The following is a 24,087-nucleotide window of genomic DNA, read 5'->3' on the forward strand; positions in this document are numbered from 1 at the left end:
AAATAACCTCAAAAAAATATTGTTTTTTTTGCTAATTAATAAAAATAGTTCATTATTCTTTCGAAACTAGGGAAAATAATACTTTTATAAAAATAAAAGGAAAAGTGACATGTAAAGATGTCTACAGAATTATATTTTTAAATGAATATATATATGAATATATATATATATTTTTTTAATGAATATATATATATATATATATATATGTATTGATTATAAAATATAATTCAGCGAAAATATGTTTATCTTTCTTTCTTTTCTCAATACGTTTTTCTCTTAGATTTCACACATTATTTTATACAAAAAAATTTATATGATATTTTCAATATCATATTACAAATATTGAATTTATGTGATATCTCTTTATATCATTAAGATTTTTGCGATATCTTCATATTTTATTAAATATTTTATGTTATATGAACAAGTAAGCATTATTTTTAAGAATATATGTAATACAAAGCACATTTATTTATATATTAATAACATATACAATATTCAGATAAAAATTTGTTATATATTAATGAAATTAAGAGGATTGTAAATTCTATACATTTTAATCAGCGAAAAATACAGTGACTGGTTATCGATCTTGCGAAAAAGCTTTTATAACAAACGATATCATATGCAGTTTTATCTGTCAGTTTTATCTGTCATATGATAAACTATCATATAATAATACGATAATAATTTATATTACATATATGTCTCACAAGATTTAATTTTTTATTTCGCTCTTGGAAATATTTGCTATTTCGTTGCTGATTTTTCTTTTATTCCCCATTCCATGTTCTTTCCAATTCGAGATCTCTTCACGGAAAAGCTTCTCGACCGTTTTCAATTACCGTGGAAAAAAAGCTGCCAATTAGGAAACGTAGCGTCCGAATGGTTGCGTCTATCGCGAGTCGCATTACGCAATAATATCGAATGCTCGACAAGTATTCAACAAAAGAATTCATTTAATAGAATATTAGTAAATTATCTATACTATCATTTTCATTTACACAATAATTCACTTAGCAAAATCTTGTAAAGAAGTAAAGATAGTATGCGAAAATTTTATAATTGTAAAGAAATAGAAAGAATAAAAATGGTAAAATTAATATGTTGCATTTAAGAAATTTAATTCTAATTTTTAAAAAAATTTTTAAAAAAATTAATTTGCACAAAATATTAATTTTGCTGAAATGTCTATTTTTGTACAAAACCTTTCGAGTATTTATTGATCTAAATTTGCAGGTTTATAAGTATCGTCTTACTTTACTTTTAAATATATAAATGACAAATTATTACTTATTGAAAAGTTTTTATTTCTTATGATTTATGGTTATTATATTCGCATTTAATTTCTTCTCGTTTATTAAATTTTTAAAAGATATGAAAATAAAATGTAGGAGCGAGAAATCAGATAGAAAAAGTCAATTTTATGAGTGCGGTTAGATAAAGCAAGAAAGAACATGCACATTCGCGCGAAAGCTCATTCTTATTTCCGGTAAAGTTCGTCGCGCTTTATTTGCGAAATGGAAATGGAAGTGGGAGTAATTTGCGTTTGAATGACCACTTTTACTATGCCTTATTCATTTTCTCTATTCATGTCTGACATTTCGCCCTAACATTTTATCACCATTACATTTTTTACACAAAGCCGATCGGTTGACAAAGTAATCCGGACTGGTATAAATTTCTTTAAAATTTTTTTTATTCTTTTCATTAATTGTTACTTATTTAATTAAAACACTAACAATTTATCTTTTAAAGATAAATTGTCAGGTCAAAGTACAATCGATGCGCAGTAATGGTTTCAAACTTTATCGAATTATGTTAATTTTAAAAAAAATAAAAAATATTAATGTGTTTAGATAATAACAATATTTTTAAAATAATTAATATTTTAAAAAATAATTACTCCCCACAAAAAATAAATGAAAACAATTAATTTCGTAATTAATAAATAATGTAATAAATAAATTACTCACCACATGATTGCTTCAACGTCGTTCGATGCTTTCCAGACCTTCTTCTCCTTTTAGATTCCTCTGCACTTACACACATAACACTCGTGAAAGTGATTAATTATGCATGATACTAATTATCAGAAGATAACAATCGCGCAACTTTTTATAATTTTTTATAATACTCTTGATGTAAACTATAAGCGATGCTATTTTATAATATTTCGACGATATAGAGCAAAAAAATTATACTATATAATTCGCTCGACACTTGCTATGTCTTACAAATTAATATAATAGACAAATTAAACACAATTTTAGCAGACTGTCTATATAGAAATATTAATTTAATCTAACATGTTTGACAAGTATTAAAGTGCGCGCAAGATTGATATTTTAATTTTTAATTTCTCATTTGCTGGTTTCTATTTTAAATTAATAAATATGCAAAATAATAAATTTTTGATATTTTTATCATTATTTATCACAATTAAGATATGTCTTTATAATTGTATTTCGAAAAGTGCTAACAGCGTAGAAAAAATATAAATAATACTTGAACAGTAAGTATATCGATTAATCACAGTCGAAAGTTTTAATAATCTTATATATTCTTAACAATTCTCGATTGATTGATTATGATTTGCTTATTATTTAAATATTACTGTTTATGTTTTTCTATTTACCATTAACATAATTCGACATACACATGGAGCAGACTCGCGTTGTTATTTAATTTAATCTTTTCGAATCGTCGCGTGAATGGTAGGAAAGCGATTCGATGTATATATAATAATTCCCAAAATTGCGCGCGAGTATATTATAACTTATAACCATTATAAAATATTTATGATGTAGACGTACGCCGAATATTTCATTTCTTGTATTACAAATTAATTACCAATAAACGCTCGATATATTACAAGTTTCGCGTTATTTGATTCATTCGGCTTGGCAGTTTGTGTATAGCTTCATGTTTACGCATGCGTTCGATTCACGAAAACAGCGTACGACTTGTATTTGAAACAACATAAAATTCACACGCATTATGCCTAATGTAATATACAGTGACTAACGAAAGTATTCGTATTAAAAAATCTCTAAAAAGATTAACATCGCTTATAAAAATATCCCGAAAAAGCATGCAAAATAGTCTATCCTGATAAATAGCGATCGCTATTAATTTAATTACATAATTAATCGCGGTATTACTAACATCAATTATAATAACCATAGAAGATAATAGGTATCAATCATTTGCCATGTACTTTAATACTTATCGCAGTCGTGTTTGAGAAATAATCGTGATAATTCATGGAGCGATTCGCGCTGCTACCAGCTTGGTCGAGGGTTGTTGTTCGAATGGTAGAGCCTTGGTCTCCGACATAAACAATCATACCCGTAAGTAACAGGCGGCGCGCGCCGGTGCCGTTGGAAGGACACAGTAACATATACAGTCTACAAGTTTCTTGCGTTTCAAAATTAAAAAAAGTTATTGATAAACAGTCGATCACAGCTCTACGTTTGAATAATGCTTCTTAGTCACAGAACGCGGTCTTATCATTGTTGGGTTTCGCGTGATGAGGAGAGCAACGCGGTTGATCAATCAACTGTTCGCTCACGTGAAAAAGCGACAACTTTATTGGTTACACATACATCACTTCGTGTTATACGTTACAACTCACTCTAGCGTGTTATTTCGCCTTCGTGAAAACTTTAAACAAAATTAAGTTCAAAATTTAATGAAAAATTTACAACACGTTCTTTGATATATTTGGATCTGCTTCTGTACTTATTTTCAAAATGTAGCAAATGTCGAGCGAATCAGATTCGAGATAGAATTAATTGTAATTTTTGGTGATTATTTTATTATAATCTAATACATACAAGAATATTGCTTATGATTAACACTAGGATCATTATGTTCTGATAATCAATTAGTATCACGCGTAATTTTAATTAATCAAGTTTTCACAAATATTGTGTGTTTGTGCATCAAAGGAATCTAGAAGAAGTTTGAGAAACATCGAGCAATAGGGTAAATAATTTATTTATCATATTACTTGTTGCTAGAGAAATATTTTTATCCTCGGTAAATATAAAAGAATATAAAAGAATAACTTACTTTCATTTGTTATATTTGTTATCTCTGTTCTTACTTTAAACAAAGAAATGTACTTCGATAAATAATCGTCTCTTAGGAATTTTTAATAGAATTTATAAAAACTAATTAATTGCACAGAATGATAATTTCTAAAAAATATTCTGAAATAATAATGCTATAATATAAAGCGATTCCAATATAATAAAACGTATTTTTATTCTGTTTAAATATTTATCGATGAGGATGATTAAATCTTATATATTTTGCTAAAGTCTCCAAATTTAGTAATGTTTATTCGAAATTACACATAAATATTTAGCAATAATATTGAAAAAATAAATTTTATTGATAAATTTTTCTAATAATATAACATTAACTTTATTTTGCGATGCGTAATATTTGTTGACAATGGGTGATGAATGAATATTAACGTGCTATAAACGCGATATTTACGGCATCAATTACCGAGAAATTATTTATTGTGCAGTACGAAATCTCTATATATCAATGAGTTTTATAGCACATTTGTTTCAATTTTACACTGAAAATTGATACCGTGCGTACAAAAATAAAATGATCATTTAATGGTTGAACTAGCATCATATGTACGATGTGAAACGAGACAATGAAAGTACAAAATATTGCTTCGTACTTACAAAGTGTGTACGATGAGTAAAACGTTATCTCCCGATTAATGGAAAAAATGTAAAACAATAAAGAGTTGAAAATTTTATAGAATTTCTATTTAAGTTCAGTGCATATTACAAAAAAAAGAGAAAGAAATTTATCTCTGGTTTTTAACTACCACATTGCAAGTTCATTAAAAATAACAGATATCACATAGATGACATAAGCAATTATCTTTTATATATAAATTCTTTTATATATAAATCTTTTATATAAAATTTAAATATGTATGTGAGATTATTACATGTCTATCCTATCTCATCAAGTTACTTCATCTATTATTTGAATAATATTTTCGACTTATATTGAACTGTTCAATGAAAAATTAATTAGATTTTACGGAGAAGTTTCTATTTCAAAAAATATGCTTTTGTTTCTAATTATATGATGAATGTATCAGCACAATTAATGTCAGTATAAAATGTAATATCTATTCACACATGTATTTAGCTATATAATTATATAGATATTTTATTCTTTTTCATATTGACAAAAATACGTTTTAAGAACAATTTAATATTAAATTATATATAAATTATATAAAATTTTGGTAGAATTTATAAATTTGAAAAAATTTTCTTGAATTTTTTATCTAAATTTTAATTATTTATTAATTATTGTATCCTATTAATAAAAATATTCCACTAAAAAAAATACATAGATATTTGAGATATCATAATAAAGAAAAAAATTATTTAAGATCTTTTTGCGGAAAAATTTATTTCCCAGCTCTTATAAAATCATCAAGATGAGATTTTCTCTCAAATCTCGTCTTTGATCTTCTGTGCGGTTTCAGCGGCTTATCCAGGTCACCGACCGTCCTTCCGAGAACATGAATACGTGCAAGAAAGGATAAGATTCAAGTTTTCGCAATGACGTCTTTTGCTTGCCGGTCTCGTTTGAATCTTCGTTAATTAAATCTAAATCCCGTTTAATTCTTGAATAGGTATCTACATGAATATAAAGTCGAAACTCTGTCATTTAATTTAGGGTATTAATCTTTTATATATATTTCATCACGTCGTCATGTTACATTTTACAATTATTTCGGACAGGCATATCAGAATTAAATTATATGTAAATTATTATTTAATAATTTTAAAAATGTGTAATACGATTGTCTAGCATTTAACATTGCATTTAGAATAAATTTATAACAAATTTAATTTAATATGTAATTGTAACACGTATTATTAATTAATATTTATTTAATTAAAATTAAATTGTAATATATAATATATAATTATAATATAAATATTTTTATTAATAAAAATTGAATAATACATGAAAATATATGATAAATGACTTTAGCAACTAAAATTCTGCTTGCCGAAGAAATGCCATGTTTCGCGTTGTAGTTTGATATATGACAAATGTTGTGCATAAAAATATTAATAAAAATTTAATAAAAATATAATAAGATAACATTGATAATATAACAGCATTCAAAATTTTAAAATTACAAGATGTATTAACATAAACATTTATTTTTTATAAATTATAATGAATATTATTGATTATTTAAATTAATATAGGTATTTATTACACACACATATTATTTCAATAAGATTTAACGATAATAACAATGCATTCACTATACTTATAAATGAAATTCTGCTACACAATCGATGCTCGTTGTCAAATTGCATTTTGCATTAAGAAATGTCATGAAACCTTTCAATATATTTTATGCGAATTCTTCGCGACATTCTCCAAGTGGCATGCAATTTCGCAAGAAAAGCTTCTCTAATGCACTCGTGCAATTATGAAATCTTGAGTCTCGCACGACATGCGGAAACGCAACGGACAAGAAATTCAGACGGGAAATCTCTGCTCTTCCAACGAAATTCTCTTTGTCCGAGGCAACGATGTAAGAAGTTGTGAGTGGCCGACTTGACAAATTATTGTCAGTCGCATTCGAGCCACTCTGCCGCTTCTTTCCCGTCAAACTGCGAAATGGGGGCGTATATCAGAAGAACGGGCGCACTAGCAGACAGACACTTTCCCTCGGAAACGCCATCGCGTTGAAATATTGGCGGACTTGCCGTTTTAGCAGTTATGCTTACATCGGTCTTATGATAGAAGCTCACGATATGCAATTTTCCTTGTCAAATGTAGTACGTGATCCACCAAAATATTTCCTACAAATTATTTCTGTAGTAATCCTTGCGTATGGTTGCGATATTAGTAAAAGAATTAGTTACGTGACTTATTATTGAAGCTGTTATAATATATTCTCTTTCATTATTTACGTTAACAATGTTAAGAAACGCTGAAAAAAATATTATCATTTTAATACGTACGTATTTCTTATAAATTTGTATTTCATAAATTACAATCGTTACAAAAAAATCGCATAAATTGATGTCGCTTTCTCTATGCAAATATAATAAATCTCACTTACGCTTTATTTGACTTTTGACATTCTGCATAAATTTATATAATATTTTATGTAATTTTATTTTTATCAAAATAAACTATTAGAAATAAAATATTGTCAGCTCTTAAACATTTATCAACGTGACAACAATGTATCAAAATTAATCAATCAAATATTAATCAATGACATGAAGAGTAATTGTGCCCATTACATGTAGTTCTCATTACATGAGCTAATACAAGCAGATTAGCTTCCCGTTCTTTCGCGCGAAAGATTTAGAAAGACATTTATGAGCAGCGTCGCTATTGACGGCGAGAACGTGCCTCGAAGCCGAACCTCGTGTACAATACGCCGTCTCTGTTTACCATTACTTAAGGCACTTGTCACGTACGGGAACTCGCGTATATACAATTGACGTTTACACAGGATCTTTCGCTATTTACGCCGTATAAATCTCGAAACATTGTGCTTTTCTTGGGTGGAAACCGTCTTGAAAGTACCATATCCAAACACGCCATCAGCGTTTGGATACGTTTGGCTCCTCCGCTCGTTTTGAGACCAAATGGCCCGTTTCAGACGGCAAATACATTCAGAACTATCAAATCCGTTTTGTTTGAGAAAATTCGCGGAAAATAAAGGATCTAAGTAAGATTATTTAATAATATTCATCAATTTATATAGAAATATTAAACTGAAGTAATCATGTTGCTTTTTTAATTCTTACCTCGAATTTTATTTTAATATAAATTTTTTTTTATATTAATTATTATAAACAATTTTGTTTAAATAGATTTTAATTACATAATTCTTTTATAAAGCAGGATTCGTAAATTAGCATAGAAAATAGATTGTTATTTTTATCATGTGAAATAAAATTCATGATGAAATAATTGATACTTTTAATAGAAATTAAACAATTACTTATCAAAAAATACTTATAAAAAGTGATTAATGTATGTACGCTATCTTCATTGAATGAGATGTCTTTTACATTTTACATTTTTTAACGCAAAGAATTCTGCAATCGCATTGACGGTTGAAACGAAATTCATACGAATATGCTTCGTTGGAATGGGTAATCGCACGGCTTGATTTTCCTCTTTGCAAGTCAAGTGTTGCCTTTATTTCACATGAACCGTTTACATTGCCTTTTTTATAATTCAACTGAATGTTCTATATTTAACAAACAGCATTATCTCGAAAAAGAAATCAATAACAATACATGATATATTAAACGTTCTATTTAACAGAATATAATTTTTGTGCTTGCGTTACATCTTTAAAACAGATTTCTGCCTATCTTTATCTGCAACCATAATCTTTCTATATCATTACAATCGATATCATATCATTGCAATGGAATATAATATATATATATATATAATATTATCGTACATTATAAATTATTTCGTATCATCAACGCTTTTTTCAATATCTTTATAACTTGCTATAATAGGGTAACATTGACTCTGATACAATAATAGTCTATATTCAAGAAGCGAAGCTATTATTAGACTTCGTTCGTCCGTTCCAGAATTTAGATCCAATTACGGTAAAAGCGTATCGCGCGCTATCGCCGTCCGCCAGCGGTAATCTTAAAATCGCATAAAACATTCAGAAGACCCGTCGAGGAAATAGTCCGGGAAACGTAGTTCCGAAAGTCATTGAATTATGAAGTGAGGACAATGGATTACAGGAGAAGGTTGGTTTCCGCACCGGCTGCAGACCGGATGAGAGACGCGAAACTTGCAAATCAGTTCAGGCGAGACATTCCATTTTAATGCGTACCTTCTCTGGAGCTCTCGAGAACGCGCGAGTGAAGCTTAAATCATTCGAAGAGACATTCACGTTTCTCTGGTCGGCCGTAATGATTTCTTTAGGCGCGAAGCGTCGAGTGGTGATGATGATGTGCCGATTTCGCACCCGAGCGGAATACTGAATATAGAAAACGGAACGCTCCCTGTCGAATTTCCCGTCCAAATTGGAATTCTGGACCGAAGGAGTCCTCACTAGCAATTCTCCGTCCGACAATTTTGCAGAAGTTCCACTCGGACTTTGTGATCTTTTCTCAGTTGAATCGTCCTGTGGTCAATCTTGAATTTCGGCACGTCGGTCATTTCGGAATGCACAGTTACTGTAGTTTTCACTGCTACTCCAGGGAGAGCGATTTATTTAAAAAATTGTAGATACCTGCTTGAAGATGAAAATCGGCAAAACTTAATCAAAATAAACGAGTAACATGCAACCAGTAATATTGATATTTTAATCATTATCAATTATCAATTTGATAATCAATTTGATTATCAATTTGAAACGCACAATTATTTTCATTTGGTTGATATAAAATCTCATAATCAATTAGTTTATGAACTCTCGAAAGAAATTGAGTAGCAATTGTACAATGCTTTCACCTGGAAAGCTTCCAAATTCTTTTGTTTCCTTTTGCGCTTTAGTTCATGCGCGAGAAGATGTAGTGAATTTTTCTTTCTGAACGTTTCATTTCTGGCGATACTGCAAGCACTCGGCCGAAATAATTTTCCGCTTCCGAAGAAAATATTTCGGATTTCCTGGCAACAAGCGTCTTGTATTGCTTTATTCTTTCTTGAAATAAATTCTACCGTTTCTTTTTTTTTGTTGAAAAAAGATATCATCGTCTTCTCTTGAAAATGCTTCATTTGATTTTCACAGAACGAAAGAAATTCCTTCTCGAAGGAAAGAAGCAGCGTTCGTCTAGCTAGCTTTGCAAATTCTTTGATGCCAATCCTCCGTAGTTGTTTCGGCATAAAATTTGCCTTGTCTAAGAAGATATCGGATAAGAAGATCTCGGATTTCGGTTTAGAGAAATTTTCACATCGGCGGCGGTTTTCCGCGGATTTACATTTTTCGAACGAGATCGTTGCTAAATTCTTCTTAGGATGAATCTTGCCTTGAATCCACGAAGAAATCCATTCAATTTGTTGCATGGCGTAACCTATGACTTTCCACGATTTATTTCATGTTCCTTCTCACAACCAAATCGAAATTTTCTTCCAAGTCTCATGCCTGTTTGATAACATCTTTATATCTTTAAATAATTTCACAATTTGTTCTAACTTCTTTGTTCTAACTTTTCAATTAAATTTATTATTTACTTTATTAAATTTATTATTTAAGGATAACAATTTTTAAAATACAATAATTTTTCCTATAATTTCTAAAAAATTTTAGGCACATAATTGCATAACAGAGTTGAAGAAATCGATAAAGTTTTAAATGAAGTAAGAATATTTTGTGTAACAAAAAATAAATTTGTTCGTTTGTTCAAATGTTCTTCCTATTCACGCGATTATTCCTGGATTTTTTCCCACAAAAAACAAATAGGAATAGTCGCGGAATATTTCGGAACGTGACGTTTTATTATTTTTCCGATATCGAGTAACGCTTTTTGCGTGTTGTCTTGCGGAAACATGAGAATTTTTCTAATTGCCGTAACGCGCACCAAATATTAGTTTTGGTTATATTTAATTTTCACGTCAAACCGAGCATACAAAAAATTCGGACGATATGTTATTATCGCGTGTGGTTTCGTCTGATATTTTCCAAACATTTGTTTCAGCGTTCAATCAGTATTTTTAACAATTCTCTCTACATTCATCAATTCTCTCTACATTCATCAATACCATTTAAATTAACGTTACGGTTTGTTTGCGTAAAATCATATGCTTTGTATAAATAAAAAAAATCATTTAACGTACTTTATAAATTCAAATCAATCAGAATATTTTGTCACTCAGTTAGGAACGTGCGCAATATCCAAATTAAGAATAACATTATTGATTACTCGATAAATAAATATGAACAGCGTGACGCAAGTAAATTGGTTTGTCACTTTAATGCACGTTTTGTCAAATTAGTTTGCGCGCGAAGGCAAGGCTAACGAGATTCGTGCGAGGCAAAAGGTTTCCGGAGGCGACTCTGAAAATCCTTGTCGGGGCATCACCTCCGTGTCGGAAGGCTGATCCTTTGCGGTCAACTCGAGCGTGCATTTTCCAGCTCGCGTGAAATATAACAAGAAAACAGAGCGCGTGTATAGTGGCGCGTTGCTTGTTTTTCGCCAGTTTGCTAGATGCTTTTTCATAATGGGATCAACGTTTACCTGTAGGATTTAATTACACCAAGCCACTGGCCAGAATAACAGTTTGACAAGCGTCTTCGTTTAGCAAAAAGATTTGGGATGAAAAGAGGAAAGAGGATCGAGGGAAGAAATGATAGGATTCGCGCGATACAATCGATCCAATTCAATTACGAAGCACCCATGCTAGCGCACAAGCTTACAGGAAGAAATCGATGTAATTGCACTCGTCCTTGGTGTTGGACTTTACCGAAAATTGGATTTCTTGTCACCGCAAATCCTCCAACAGTTCTCACGACATCGTCGTCTAGTCATCTTTAATTATTTGCTCCCCCTTTACCTTTGAACTTCTGCAGAATTTACTTACGAACGTTTGATGAAATTATCAGTAAAACCATTTTAACAGTTTATAGTTTTAATTAGAAAAATCTGAAATAGAATGTATATTTAATATTATATATATATATATATATATATATATATACTTTAAATTATTAAATAAAGGTTTCATAATGTATATTTAATACATTTAACATATAATACTTGTTATAAATTATTTATAGTAGAATTTTTTTTATGTATGTACTATAATACAAATTCAAAAAAATTTTGGAAGAATAATGATAAATAAAGTTTGATAGAAACTGTCTTTATAAAGATTTTTTATTTCAATTATAATAGTTATTTTTTTAAAAAGATAACTGTTTCCTAAAGTATTACTACTCTTGTAAGTTTATGACAATAATTTGCATGATTAAAGTTTTAGCAATAGCGATTAAGAAAGTTAGATTACTAATGTCCTTATTTCCTTTTACACATAAACAATAGTACTTTGATGTTAACCGATCAATTATTGATCGTATCTTTGATCACAAAACGGCATCGAGTGATTTATGCTCCGTTCTCTCTCGTTTCATCTCTTTGATGTAACTACGAATCACGTATACATTGACACTAAACAATGATTCGCGATAGCTCTTCAAACATTAAACGCAGACGAGGCAGGGACACTTTAATAAAGCGTTCCGCGGACATGAATATCCCACTATGTATTGTCTCCACATTATGAGCACGCTCGTTTGTGTTTACATTGATTCATACATTAGAATTAAAGGCAAAACGCAATGGGTGAAATTCATTTTGGAATGAACTGTCTTCTCTCATACAATTTAATTTACATTATTCGCTGTGCTTTACTCATCTGTTATAATGATTGTATATTTAATTCTACAATCATTAATATTATCTTTATCTATTGATTAAGAAGTGTTCTTATCTACTATTCGTAATTACATTTAAAATAATTTAAAAACTTACGCTAAAAAGGTTTATGCGTTTCTTTGTTATTTTAATAGTCTTTCATTTTTGATTGACTACACATATAGAAATTTTTATCTCTTATTCTTTCTTTCTCTCTTTGTTTGCTCATACAATTATTTTTCTGGAACTAATGAATCCACATCTCTCTTGATTCACCATCGTGATACGAACACGAGAGATTATTCATATAGCCGAACCCGTCTCATCGTAGATCACGCATGTTTTTACGCTTGCACGAGGATGCATATACGAGAATGCATCTCATACATGACACAAGAAGAAGGATTCCTCGACAGGCGACGATCCTGAATCGAGTCTCGAGCTCTTTTGTCTCCCATCTCGCGAAAGAAAATGCGAGTACTATTACGTCACAGAAAAATGGGAGCAACTGATAAGAGAAAAAAGAACGAAAGAAAGGAAAAATGGATGGCGAAAAATCGAGACGAGACGAGAACAAAAGACGAAGTGTAAGAATGCGGATGTAAGGGCCCAGCGGGATATTGTAAAATCGGGAAGATGTTGTCGACTGATCACGAGAGCGATTCTCTCTTTCTGTCTTCCAGGCACGGCGGAGACAGACGCGGTACAGGCGCTCTTGGCCCGTTACCTTCAGCGTCGTCTTCAAGGCTCTCAGCTGTCGACGCCGCCACCACCGTCGGTCCTCTTCAATAACGACCATCGGGCCCGCATCCGACAGGCCACTCAAAGAAGTTCACCCAGCAACAGTCTCGTCTCGCGAAACGTCAGTGACAACGACGGCGACCACCGTCCTGTCTCTGAGGATTACAACGATTACGAGGACGACCTCGAGGGCTACGAGGACAGCGAGAGGAGCAGAACCAGATTCGATCTCTTAGCTGGTAAATCGCGACTCACCTTGAATAATAAAACTACAACCAGTAAGGGAGAGGCTTATCGTTCTTTATGAAATATTTTATTTGGCAATCGACATTCTTCCGTTTCATCCATTATTTTTTTTTCTTTTTCAAATAATTAAGAGGGTTTTATTTGTGTGTAGTGGAATGAAAGAAAAGAGAAAGAAGAGAAAGAGAGAATGTTTTGATATGATCATAAATCATAATATTAATAATATTGTATAATAATATTGATTATAGGTAATATTGATTATAGATTCTGTTTTGCATAGATTCCGATGAAGGATATAAAATTACGGGAGTATGTTATATTTTTGCATAATTCTGGAAACGCATAAACAATAATTTTTAAAATATGATAATAAAGAAAATTAAAACGCCTACTAAAGCAATAAATGTAATAAGAAAGAGCTGCAATTTAATCTTCTAACAAAATCTACGTGCAATCAACTTTCACACTATATTTCTCTGAATATAGAATTAATCTATATGCAGATATCTATCTTTATATTCTAAAGAAATATTTTCTACGAATTATCTATGTTTTATAATAAAGTGGAAGTTTTTAACTTTTTCAAATTAAAAATTGGATAATATTAAATTAAATTATTATATCAGTACGTAATATGTTATTAACATTATTGCTTTTGATATTGATTTGAAAATTCTCTCAAAGTTTTAAAAAATGATAATTATAATGGTTACATGTGTTTTCAGGTTTACATTACTGGCTTGATGATTAATACATTATAATCATTACAATAAATTTGCACATACGTCAAAAAAGAAATTTTAAAAAGAATATTTCTGCGTTTCATTTTGTTGTAGTATGCGTTGCTTCTGAATATAATATAATTTTTATTATTTAAAATTATCATAATTATTTAAAATACATGCAGCTATTAATATTAATTTATAATGATTTATTGAAAATTAAAACTTTCTTCTTTGAAAAATACATAAGTATCTTGTGTATTTTACGCGAACAAAATGTTATGTAAAATCACACAAAATATCATACTCATATATCACAAATTTTAGTGTTTCCTCTATGCCAGTGCAACAAAATTACTCTCGATCGGCTGTAATGCGATGACAAAGGTTTAGGGAAGCGTGCATTGACGTCACGATGCCCTGCTTCTGTTCCGAGCTTGAGTTGCACTGAACCGTAGTGAATCGTTCAGGATCGAGCATACATAGAACTGCATCGACAGCACGCTCTAAATCGCACATGGTGTCGTGACACGGTTTTACGATCACTAACATAAATTTGATCCATTGATTTTGATTTTTTAACAAATTAACATAAATCCCCTGTGATCTAATAATTATCACTAATTAAGTTAATATCAATTATACTAGAATAATATTATAATAAAATTATGAAAGAATATCTTAAAAATTAAAAGTTAAATCGATTATTCAAAAATAACAAGGAGCGATACAATCAATATAATTATGTTTTAGAGTATTGAAACTTTTTCTCTCTCTAAATATTTTATATCTTTTTTGATGAAAACTAGCGATACCATAGAGATATGAAATATATATTCACATCTTTCTTTGTGTGCGATATATAAGCATCGCATATTTTTTTTAACATAAAAGATTTTTAACATAAAAGAAGGTAACGTTATTATGAAACATAATGGAACATTTGAAAGCTCGAAACAACATTTATCCTATATTATATATGTCGAGAATCGTTAAGTAAGGAAATACAGAGCTGGAAATCAGGATGGGATTCAACGAAAAATAAGCAATGCAGAGAAAATGGTAATGAAAGTTGGGCAAGTACATAAAATCGAACGGGAGGATATCGACATAGAATCGACATAGGATAGTTTTACGTTGTTCCTATCGGTTTTCTGTTTCAAAGCTTTGACGCGGCTTTCGTAGTTGCGACGCGCGATGGATTTTTCAATCCGAGTAAAATCTGCTCTAGCGATTCGTTTTGCACAGAATTGAGCGATAATTTAATTTCTTTTTGTTTCCAGTAAAAGTCCGGTGTGCTTTGCACACGTCAAATAATTTTCACACTTTCAAAATTTCGTATGACGTATTTGAGCGCTCAAAATTATATAGAAGTCGGAAAAAACCATTGATAAAAAATAATTTGTATTTTTTATAACGAATAAACATTGAACTAATACATATTGTAAAAATTTGCATAAGTTGTAACAGTACAGAATTATAGAATTGCATCATATTGTAATAATCATACGTAATGATCATATAAGTATTAAGTATTAAGTTTTACATTTGAGGAATAATGCTATTTGTGAAAAGTATACTTTTATATGAAATCTTTGCATAACTTTACATCATAAATTTAATGTAAAACACAAAACATTTATGAGTAAAATAATCAATATTAAAGAAGTAGTTAATTCAAGTTCGTCTTTATTTAGTAAGAAAAAAGATTTGATATCTTGAAAAAAAGATTAGTTTTTTACCATCATTTTTTTACCATCAAAAACATTTTCTTTAGAGTAAGAACATACATTGAGTTTCCGCAGAGAAACTTTGTTACAGAATCACGAAAACTTTAAAATTCAATGGATATATGATGGTACGAAGGTTTGCTCAATAGAATTAACTTTCCTGGAGAAATCTTTTTTATATACGAAAGTATATAACTTTATTCTGATTTTGATAAAAGAAATATTATGGATAAAATCAACATATATATATATATATATATATATATATATATATATATATCAATTTAGTACTACATTTTAATAAATACATTTAATATTATTTTTGTTCGTTTATTGAAAAGTGCTGACGGAATGACAGGCAAAACAAAATATTTTTATAATAGATGTTGACAAAGAATGGCCATTTATGAATAGTTTGAGAGATGTACGATATAATGGGGACACTATAGAGAAAAACCGAAATTATCGACACATTCTGCATTGTATCAATATTTTTCCTCCTCATCCATTTGTTCTTTACCCATTCCTTTTTTTGTAACAAAATGATTTCGCGAACGCAATTCCTTTTTTACCGTCCGATGATTTAACTCCACGAATTCGATATTCCATCGACCGCGCTGTCGTGGATTTAATTGAGCACAAGGGGTTTCGATATTCGTCGAATGCAATATGCAATTGAGCGACCTATCCAATCAAATTCTCGTATGCTGTCGGCTGCATTCCGATGCGGCGACAGACTTGATAAGTTTTATTCGCTTCTTCATTCTTGCGTTGTGATTTCTTTTCGCATCGTCTGCTCATCTCGAACTTAATATCGAATATCGAATGTATTTTAGATTTAACATATACATATATGTTTTACACAGTATTTTAATTTTATTCACGACAGTTTTGCAATTATCTGCAATTATCTATAAACTTATAAATTCAATGGAAATAAATAACTATTAAATTAAAATTAATATTAATCAGTAGATATTTAAAAAATGTGTGCTAAAAATTCGCTCTCTTTCTTTCAACTATTTAAATTACATTAAATATAGATCAAAATTAGAAAATGATACAATACCCAAATTAAATTGTCAATTGTAGAAAAATTATGCGTAATGGTTATTACTATAATTATTATAACTAAAGTTACACAATTTATTGTAGTTTATTAGTTTAAAATCCTTTTATTTTAGTTTACTATCCTTTTTTAACCATCATTTTTGAAAGTACGTACACAATTAATGTATATTTTGAAAGTTCTTGAGTCAAGTTTAGTTCTTGATATATAGAACGTCAGAAATACGAAGATTTGCTTTCCAGAATTTTTATTAATTTATTCTCGCGCAGTTATTCATGCCGTTTGACGAAAGAATACTTTTTCGAAAGAAAATGGGAACGAGAGCGGATGGATCTGGATGGAATGAAAAGAATTGTCGACGAGTACTTAAGATATCACTGCGATGGACCAGTTTTCTCAAAGAGAAATGCATTTGCGCGTGAATCACATAAGTGAATATTCCCGAAGTCATCGTAGAACAGCTTGACAAAGACAAATAATGCACGGGGTTTGCATTCCATTCATGCAAATTTTTATGAAATTTTCATGAAGCGCGCGCAATGCAACGCGCGAAGTTTGAGCGGTGTCAAGCAGGGCTTGCCCTTCAAGTACCAATATGGTATACTAATTCGATACTGCTTAAGCGATTATATATACTTGCAAACACCTGAAGCATTTTCAAAATCGCTATTTGTTCTCGTCATAAGTTTACCATGTATATGCACATGCTTTCTACAATAATAAAGATTAACGATTTGCTCGATACCTCTTATAGTTAAATAAAGAATGGAAATGGCATATTAGCTAATTTGAAACATTGCACTTTCAGTAAAAAAATGTCACATCTGTGAACTTCTCATTCATTAATTTGAAATATAAGTATCTCGAGACCCTCAATCTTTTAACTGACAGAGTCAGTCTAAGTCTTTCTAAACCGCTTAATTATTTTCTGTTTTTCTTTTTTATTTATATAATTTTCAAAAAACAGATAATGCTTAATAAGTTTCTTTGTAAAAAGAAGAATATGGGAAATTATTAAATGTTTATTAAAATGAACTGCTTATAGATGTGCCGAATCTTTTATCAAACATAATTATTTAACAAATTACATAAATTCTCTCTTTTTTCATAAACATTTTTAGAATTTCTAAACATAAGCTTTTTATTAACATAGTATGAGTTCTCTTGAATATTTTACAGAATTATGTATATGCATGCATTCTAGCAACATTCAAAATAAATTTTATATATATATATATATATGTCTTCGACCTACAAAGAGAACATCTTCCAATTGCGAAGTGAGCAATTCATCATTCCATTGTTGTGCGTGCGAACAATCTCGTCAGCCGCACTACCAGCGTGCATTTCGTTGTCTGGATTTTTCCAGAAATCCAGACAGGTCAATTCGTCGGCCATATAAAACGAACGCGTAAGCGCTATACTACATTTACCCGGTACGAACAAACGCACGCGGATGGCCGCGAGAAATCGCGGTGAAATTGCGAACGTGCGCGTTCCGATATCTGTCCAACGATTGTCTACCCTTGCGTTATTATTCACCAGCAACATCGACAGACGACAGAAATTACCGAATCTTTCCCGTAACGTATAACGATCGATATTACCGTCACTGCGCGCGCTTTTATCACATTCGCACAAGAGGATATTACATTAAAATGGTACAGATAGATTTGCGACCGTTAAGTTACAAAATACGTCTAAAACAGATGCGGTGTAATAGTGGTGCAATTTGAATAATTAATTTCACTTCCTTTTAACTCTTAATGCTTAATGAAATATCCATTTAATTTAATAAAGATAGATAAATGCACGAAAGAGAATTATTAGATATATATATATATATATATATATATATATATATATATATATTAAAATAATAAATTGTTAATCTTTTAAATCGGAAATTATTTTAATAATTTTTGAATTTATATCTTTCTACTTATTTGAGTTGTTAATGATGAATATTCTAAGAAATCTTGAAATATCTTTCACTTAGAATACATAATAGAAAGAACACATAAATAATGAATTAATTTTTTCTCTCTTAATTTTATATTTAATTATACTACGGATAGGTCAATAAGTAGGATAAAACAAATGAAAACATTTTTCAACAAAAACCTGATTTTAAAAATTAAATATTCAATTTTATAGCGGTTATTATATTTTATTCATATCATTTATTTTATCTTTTTTGTATATTTAAATATTTTATAAACAAATTAATTATTGATCTGTGCAAATTATTTGTGAAATCTATCAGGCAAATTAAGATAATAGAAGGACAGATAAAAGAATTATTTCTTAATTAATTTGCCAGACAGTTTAAATATTATTTTATATAGATAGTTTAAATATTATTTTATATAGATAATCCTTAAAATTTAAAAAAATTATATGTTAAATTGTTTTATAAATTAGTCGTCAAAATTATAACAGAGATATTATAAATTTTCTTTTACAAGTGTTGTTAAAATTGTGAAAAAAATCAATACTGAATAAATTTGAACAGAGAGGACAGAAAAATTAATTTAACCGTTGAAATGTGGCAGTATTTTTTGTCAGTCGCACCGCAAATAACTGTTTGCGCAAAGTACATCGTTTCAATATTCATTCTACATACACGTGCGTTCAGATTCAATGTTTATTTCATACGCTTTAGAGAAAACGAGACATACATAACGCTTCATGGATGTTTTGTTGATAATTTGCAAAGAAAGTATATTTCGAATGATATGGTTTTTGTTATTTAATTCTTTTAACACTTTTATATATATATATATATATATATATATATATATAAATATGTGCTTTATTTTTTTGTTATCTATCAAGAAAAAAGGAAAAGACATAAAAAGTTAAAAATTTTCATTTTAATAGCAACGCTTTTACAGTATAAATTATACATAACATTAATTTTTTGTATCTTTTTCATTGTTTTTGTGAACCCTTTTAATCACAGAAGGAACACGTTAACTGTCATGCGCGAAAAATAACGCACGTTAATTTTAATATGAAGATGGTCTTACACACGCTGTAATGAGAATATATGCGAAGTAGATATTTCTGACTTCAGTGTGCTTTTTTTCCGTACTTCATCATTTTGTTATGTCATTAAACTACGTTATGTGCAAAAGTCGAAAGCTTTGATCTTGATTTTTGTCACATATTCACAAAATGGTTGTAACCGAATATTCTCTTCGTAACATTGTGTGTTGATGGTAATCAAAAAATAAATATTGGTGGTCAACGTATGCTTTAATTATCTCAATGTTTTCAATACTTATTTTTTAACTATTGGTTTATGTAGTTTTACAATAGAAATTATATTCTTGCTTTTTTTAATTTATATTTTTATATTATTTAATTAAATATATCTTAAGTGCTTTTGAGAAATTATTAAGATCTTTTTAAATTTTTGAAATAGAAAAAATTATGATAATATATATATTTACATAGAACCTTATATATCTTTATGTCACGTAAATGTATAATATTATATTTGAATAAATTAGTTGATATTATTTAATGTTTAATCGTGGAAATATATTTCAATGTTTTCTTCATCAAATATTATACTTTTTTATTAAAAAAAATTATATATGAAAGTTTAGAAATTTAAAATTTTTAAGAGCAAAAAACCAATGCTTTTAAATTTGAAAAATATTTAAGATAAAGTTTCTATATTAGTTTCTATATTAAGGATAGATTGTATAAACTTAAAAAGGCTTAACTTGGTACCATTTGCCGGAGAATTTCATAACGTAGTTTACAGAGAGATAACATACTTTCGAGCTTATCCATAGCTTGTGCCAATGTTTAAATAAACTTTAATTCTGTAAACGCGCACTTTCCTCTGACAACTGTCTACTTTTCTTATTCAAGATTTCTGTTTAACTTGACGATCTATAAAGTTGCGTTTACTCGCATACATTGGTCGTTTATTTCCCGTTGATTAGCAAAATGTCACTATGTTTATATGATTATTAGTGTATTAGAAATCACTCGACTGTGTATCGAGAAGTTTGTGTGAATCGATGAAGCATTTCGCGCATTACTTCGTTTTCCGATGCAATTTGTAAACTCGATTTTGTAAAGGCAAGCTTGTACGTTTCATACAAATTTGTGGCAGGTAAATATTTAAAACTCAACGCAGTGTACTGCTTCCAAACTGTTTCACTAATGCGGTTTATTTTTGATTAATTATAGATCCGCGCTGAAAACACCGCTACGTATACAGAGAGTGAAATACATCAAAATATTGGAAAACCGAAATATATCAAACATATAATGGTACATCTGTTAAATAAAGGAAATATTCTATAATATTCGAATATTTTATTATTCTGAGCTTAAAAAATACGTTAAAAATTTATAAATTTAAAAAAATTTTAAATTTTAACGTAATAATTTTGAAAGCTTACTTTTAAAAGAAAAAAAAAACGTACATATTGTTATTTTATAAATCCCACAGATTTTTATAAAATTTGTTTTTTGTTAATGTTAAATAATTGATTTTTTTTATATTTATGAATTTACTGATTTTGACATTTTTCACTAAAAGCTTTTAAATATTTGATTCAATAAATGTCTAGAATAAAACATATTTCTGCATTATTTTGCATTGTAAAATAAACATAAATTAATATATTTCTTGCTATATTCAAAGGAATATATGTATATTATATATATATATATATATATATATATATATATATATATATATATATATAAAAGTAGAATTATATGAAAAATAACACATTTTTATATTACCTGTGCTAAACCTGTGCAAGTAAATTATTATTGATGTACGTCAAGTAATAAAGAAGAATCGAAATAGAATTGAATTGCATACATTTTCTTTCTTTATATATTCTACTAAAGAAAGGTAAACATGATAGTATCTTATATTACATGTTGCGTGCAATAGAATAGATTTGTAATCAGACCATTTCTCTTTGCAAATAGAATTTCTGCAAACATTTTCTACTACTTTACATTCACACTTCGATGAGCATCCGAAGCTGCAATCAGATGATATCAAGTTAAATTGACTTTCACTTCCACCTTATTTCTCTTCCGTGAAGATCAAATTATCCTGACATTTTTATAAAATGTTATTCGGCAATGAAATTAATATGAAAGAGATAAAAAGTGATATTAAAAAGTTATTAAAAAATTACAGGACTATTTATTTATTATTTTTTAAATATAATTAAAATCTATTGTTTATATGTTAATAATAATATTATTAACATACATATAATACTTGTTTTTTAAATAAAATTATACAAGATTTTAGAAATATATAGCATCCTGTATCGGTAAAATATAATATTAAAACAAAATGAAAAAAGTTATAATATGATACTTTTGATAAAAATTGGGCACCTTTTATTACAAAATAAAAAAATTAGGATAAAAAATAGGTGATGATTTGTTTGTTCAACTTGCCATTCTTCAATGAAACATTTGTTTGTTTCCTAACCATAGCTATTTTAAACTTTTAATCAGTTTATACAATTTCCTGAAATAGAAGTTCGTTCGTATAAATACTAATTAATCAAGTTAGGTGGCTGTGTGGTTTTGCGTGATGTACAGTTTGTAATAGAATATGCATTTACGTAATCGAATAATTCAAGACACGAGTAACGGTATAAATTTTCACAGGATTCTTGATATTTAAATACTTTCGGTTCTTATATCACCAAAACTAAAATTCGTAAAATAAATTTTTTAAAAATTTGATACGTATATTATTTCTTAAAACTTTGAGATAATTTACATTATTTAGAGTTAATTTTTCAAAATTTATTGAAGCGTTATATGATACATAAAATATTCTATTTATTCGAGTAATATTAAATATAAAAAACAACAACTTTTATATTTATTTTTAATTATTATTTTGAAAAGAATTTTTTCCTCCAATATAAAAATTTAAAGCAAAGACGTATGAATAAGTTTACGTTAAGTATAGGCTGCTTCAAGATATCGATAAGATATCCAACTTAATTAAGCAGACGCAGACGAGGGATTTACGAGGAGATCCAACAGTGTATTAGGCGATGTAACTTACAACTTGTCGCATTAACTAGCATGCCTTTAGTCACGAGTCTGATTTCGCCGTCGACAGATGGCAAAATGGAGACAGGAGAACTTGGGCCTGGTCTTAATTACGCTTCTTGCGCGAATACGCCAAGTATCTGGCGCATACACTCTCACCGGCCGTCTCCTGCACAACATAATGCGACTGTTATACAACTACTCGACGGAGGCGTCGTCAGGAGTGCTCGCAAACGATAATCTAGCGTGAATGTCGACAAACGTAAGGTTCGCGGGACTCGCATTAGCATTCTGATCTCAGGCCGACCGTCCTTGCCAGAAGTCCTTCCTGTAAATTGTCTCGAGACGCAGGCTAAGGAAATAATTAATGATCAATTCCACCAAACAATTACAATTAACTTGTTTGACAGATACATCGTTTATGAAAATCATTAAAAAAATGTTAGTAAAAATAATCATCATAATATACGTCAAATTATACGTCAAAGATCCATTGCTTCTTTTAATTATAGTGTTATATGTATCGTCAAAGCTTTTTATATATGCATATTTTCTCCGTAGTTTGTTGGTCCCTTCTAACGATTCTTTTTTTATTCTTATTTAACGACGAAAAACATGCTTGTTTTCTTCCACTTCTTTTCTCCGTATTCTTTACGGAGTTGGGGAAACTCGCTCATATGTCCCAGTTAACGGCAGTTGAGCCGTTATTACATACTCGTCAAGGCAATGCAAAATGCACTGTGAGTGCTTTCAGGTAAGTTCCAAGTTGGAGATCTGGCTGAGGCTGATAAGCACTTGGAGACAAAACGAGGCATTATTACGCGATCGTTTCCGGCTGCGCGACTCGAAGGCCCGCCTAAGTGCGATCAAGTTTTCCCGGCTTGCCGACTGAAGATTCAGTCGGCTCACTTTCCCATTCAGTTTGTCCGTCGTACGCGCTGGAAAGACCAGGGAAAGGGCTGGAATTATCCTCGCTTTGTACGAGGAAGATGCCTGCTGGGGATACTTCGCGTTTGCCCTCCTCCATGAACCAGCCGTGGTGTTGCGGCAGAGCGTGTAATCGATTTAATATCGCC

At 29.7% G+C, this 24,087-nt stretch overlaps 1 protein-coding gene across 3 annotated transcripts in view; it reads left to right on the forward strand.

Annotated features, from left to right (window-relative positions):
* LOC105429016 (salivary C-type lectin 2) overlaps positions 1 to 24,087 on the forward strand; it is a 97,295-nt gene that overhangs the window by 39,217 nt on the left and 33,991 nt on the right. For 2 of the 3 annotated variants that reach the window (XM_011641661.3, XM_011641662.3), the window contains exon 4: positions 13,118 to 13,414. The exons of the other annotated variant lie outside the window; for it this stretch is intronic. In XM_011641661.3, coding sequence (XP_011639963.1) covers positions 13,118 to 13,414 — 297 coding nt within the window. The remainder of the gene's footprint in view (positions 1 to 13,117; positions 13,415 to 24,087) is intronic. 3 annotated transcript variants of the gene reach the window in all.

The sequence above is a fragment of the Pogonomyrmex barbatus genome, unplaced genomic scaffold, assembly GCF_055798465.1.
Source record: "Pogonomyrmex barbatus isolate J1 unplaced genomic scaffold, ASM5579846v1 scaffold6, whole genome shotgun sequence".
In the NCBI taxonomy this organism is placed as follows: Eukaryota; Metazoa; Arthropoda; class Insecta; order Hymenoptera; family Formicidae; genus Pogonomyrmex; species Pogonomyrmex barbatus.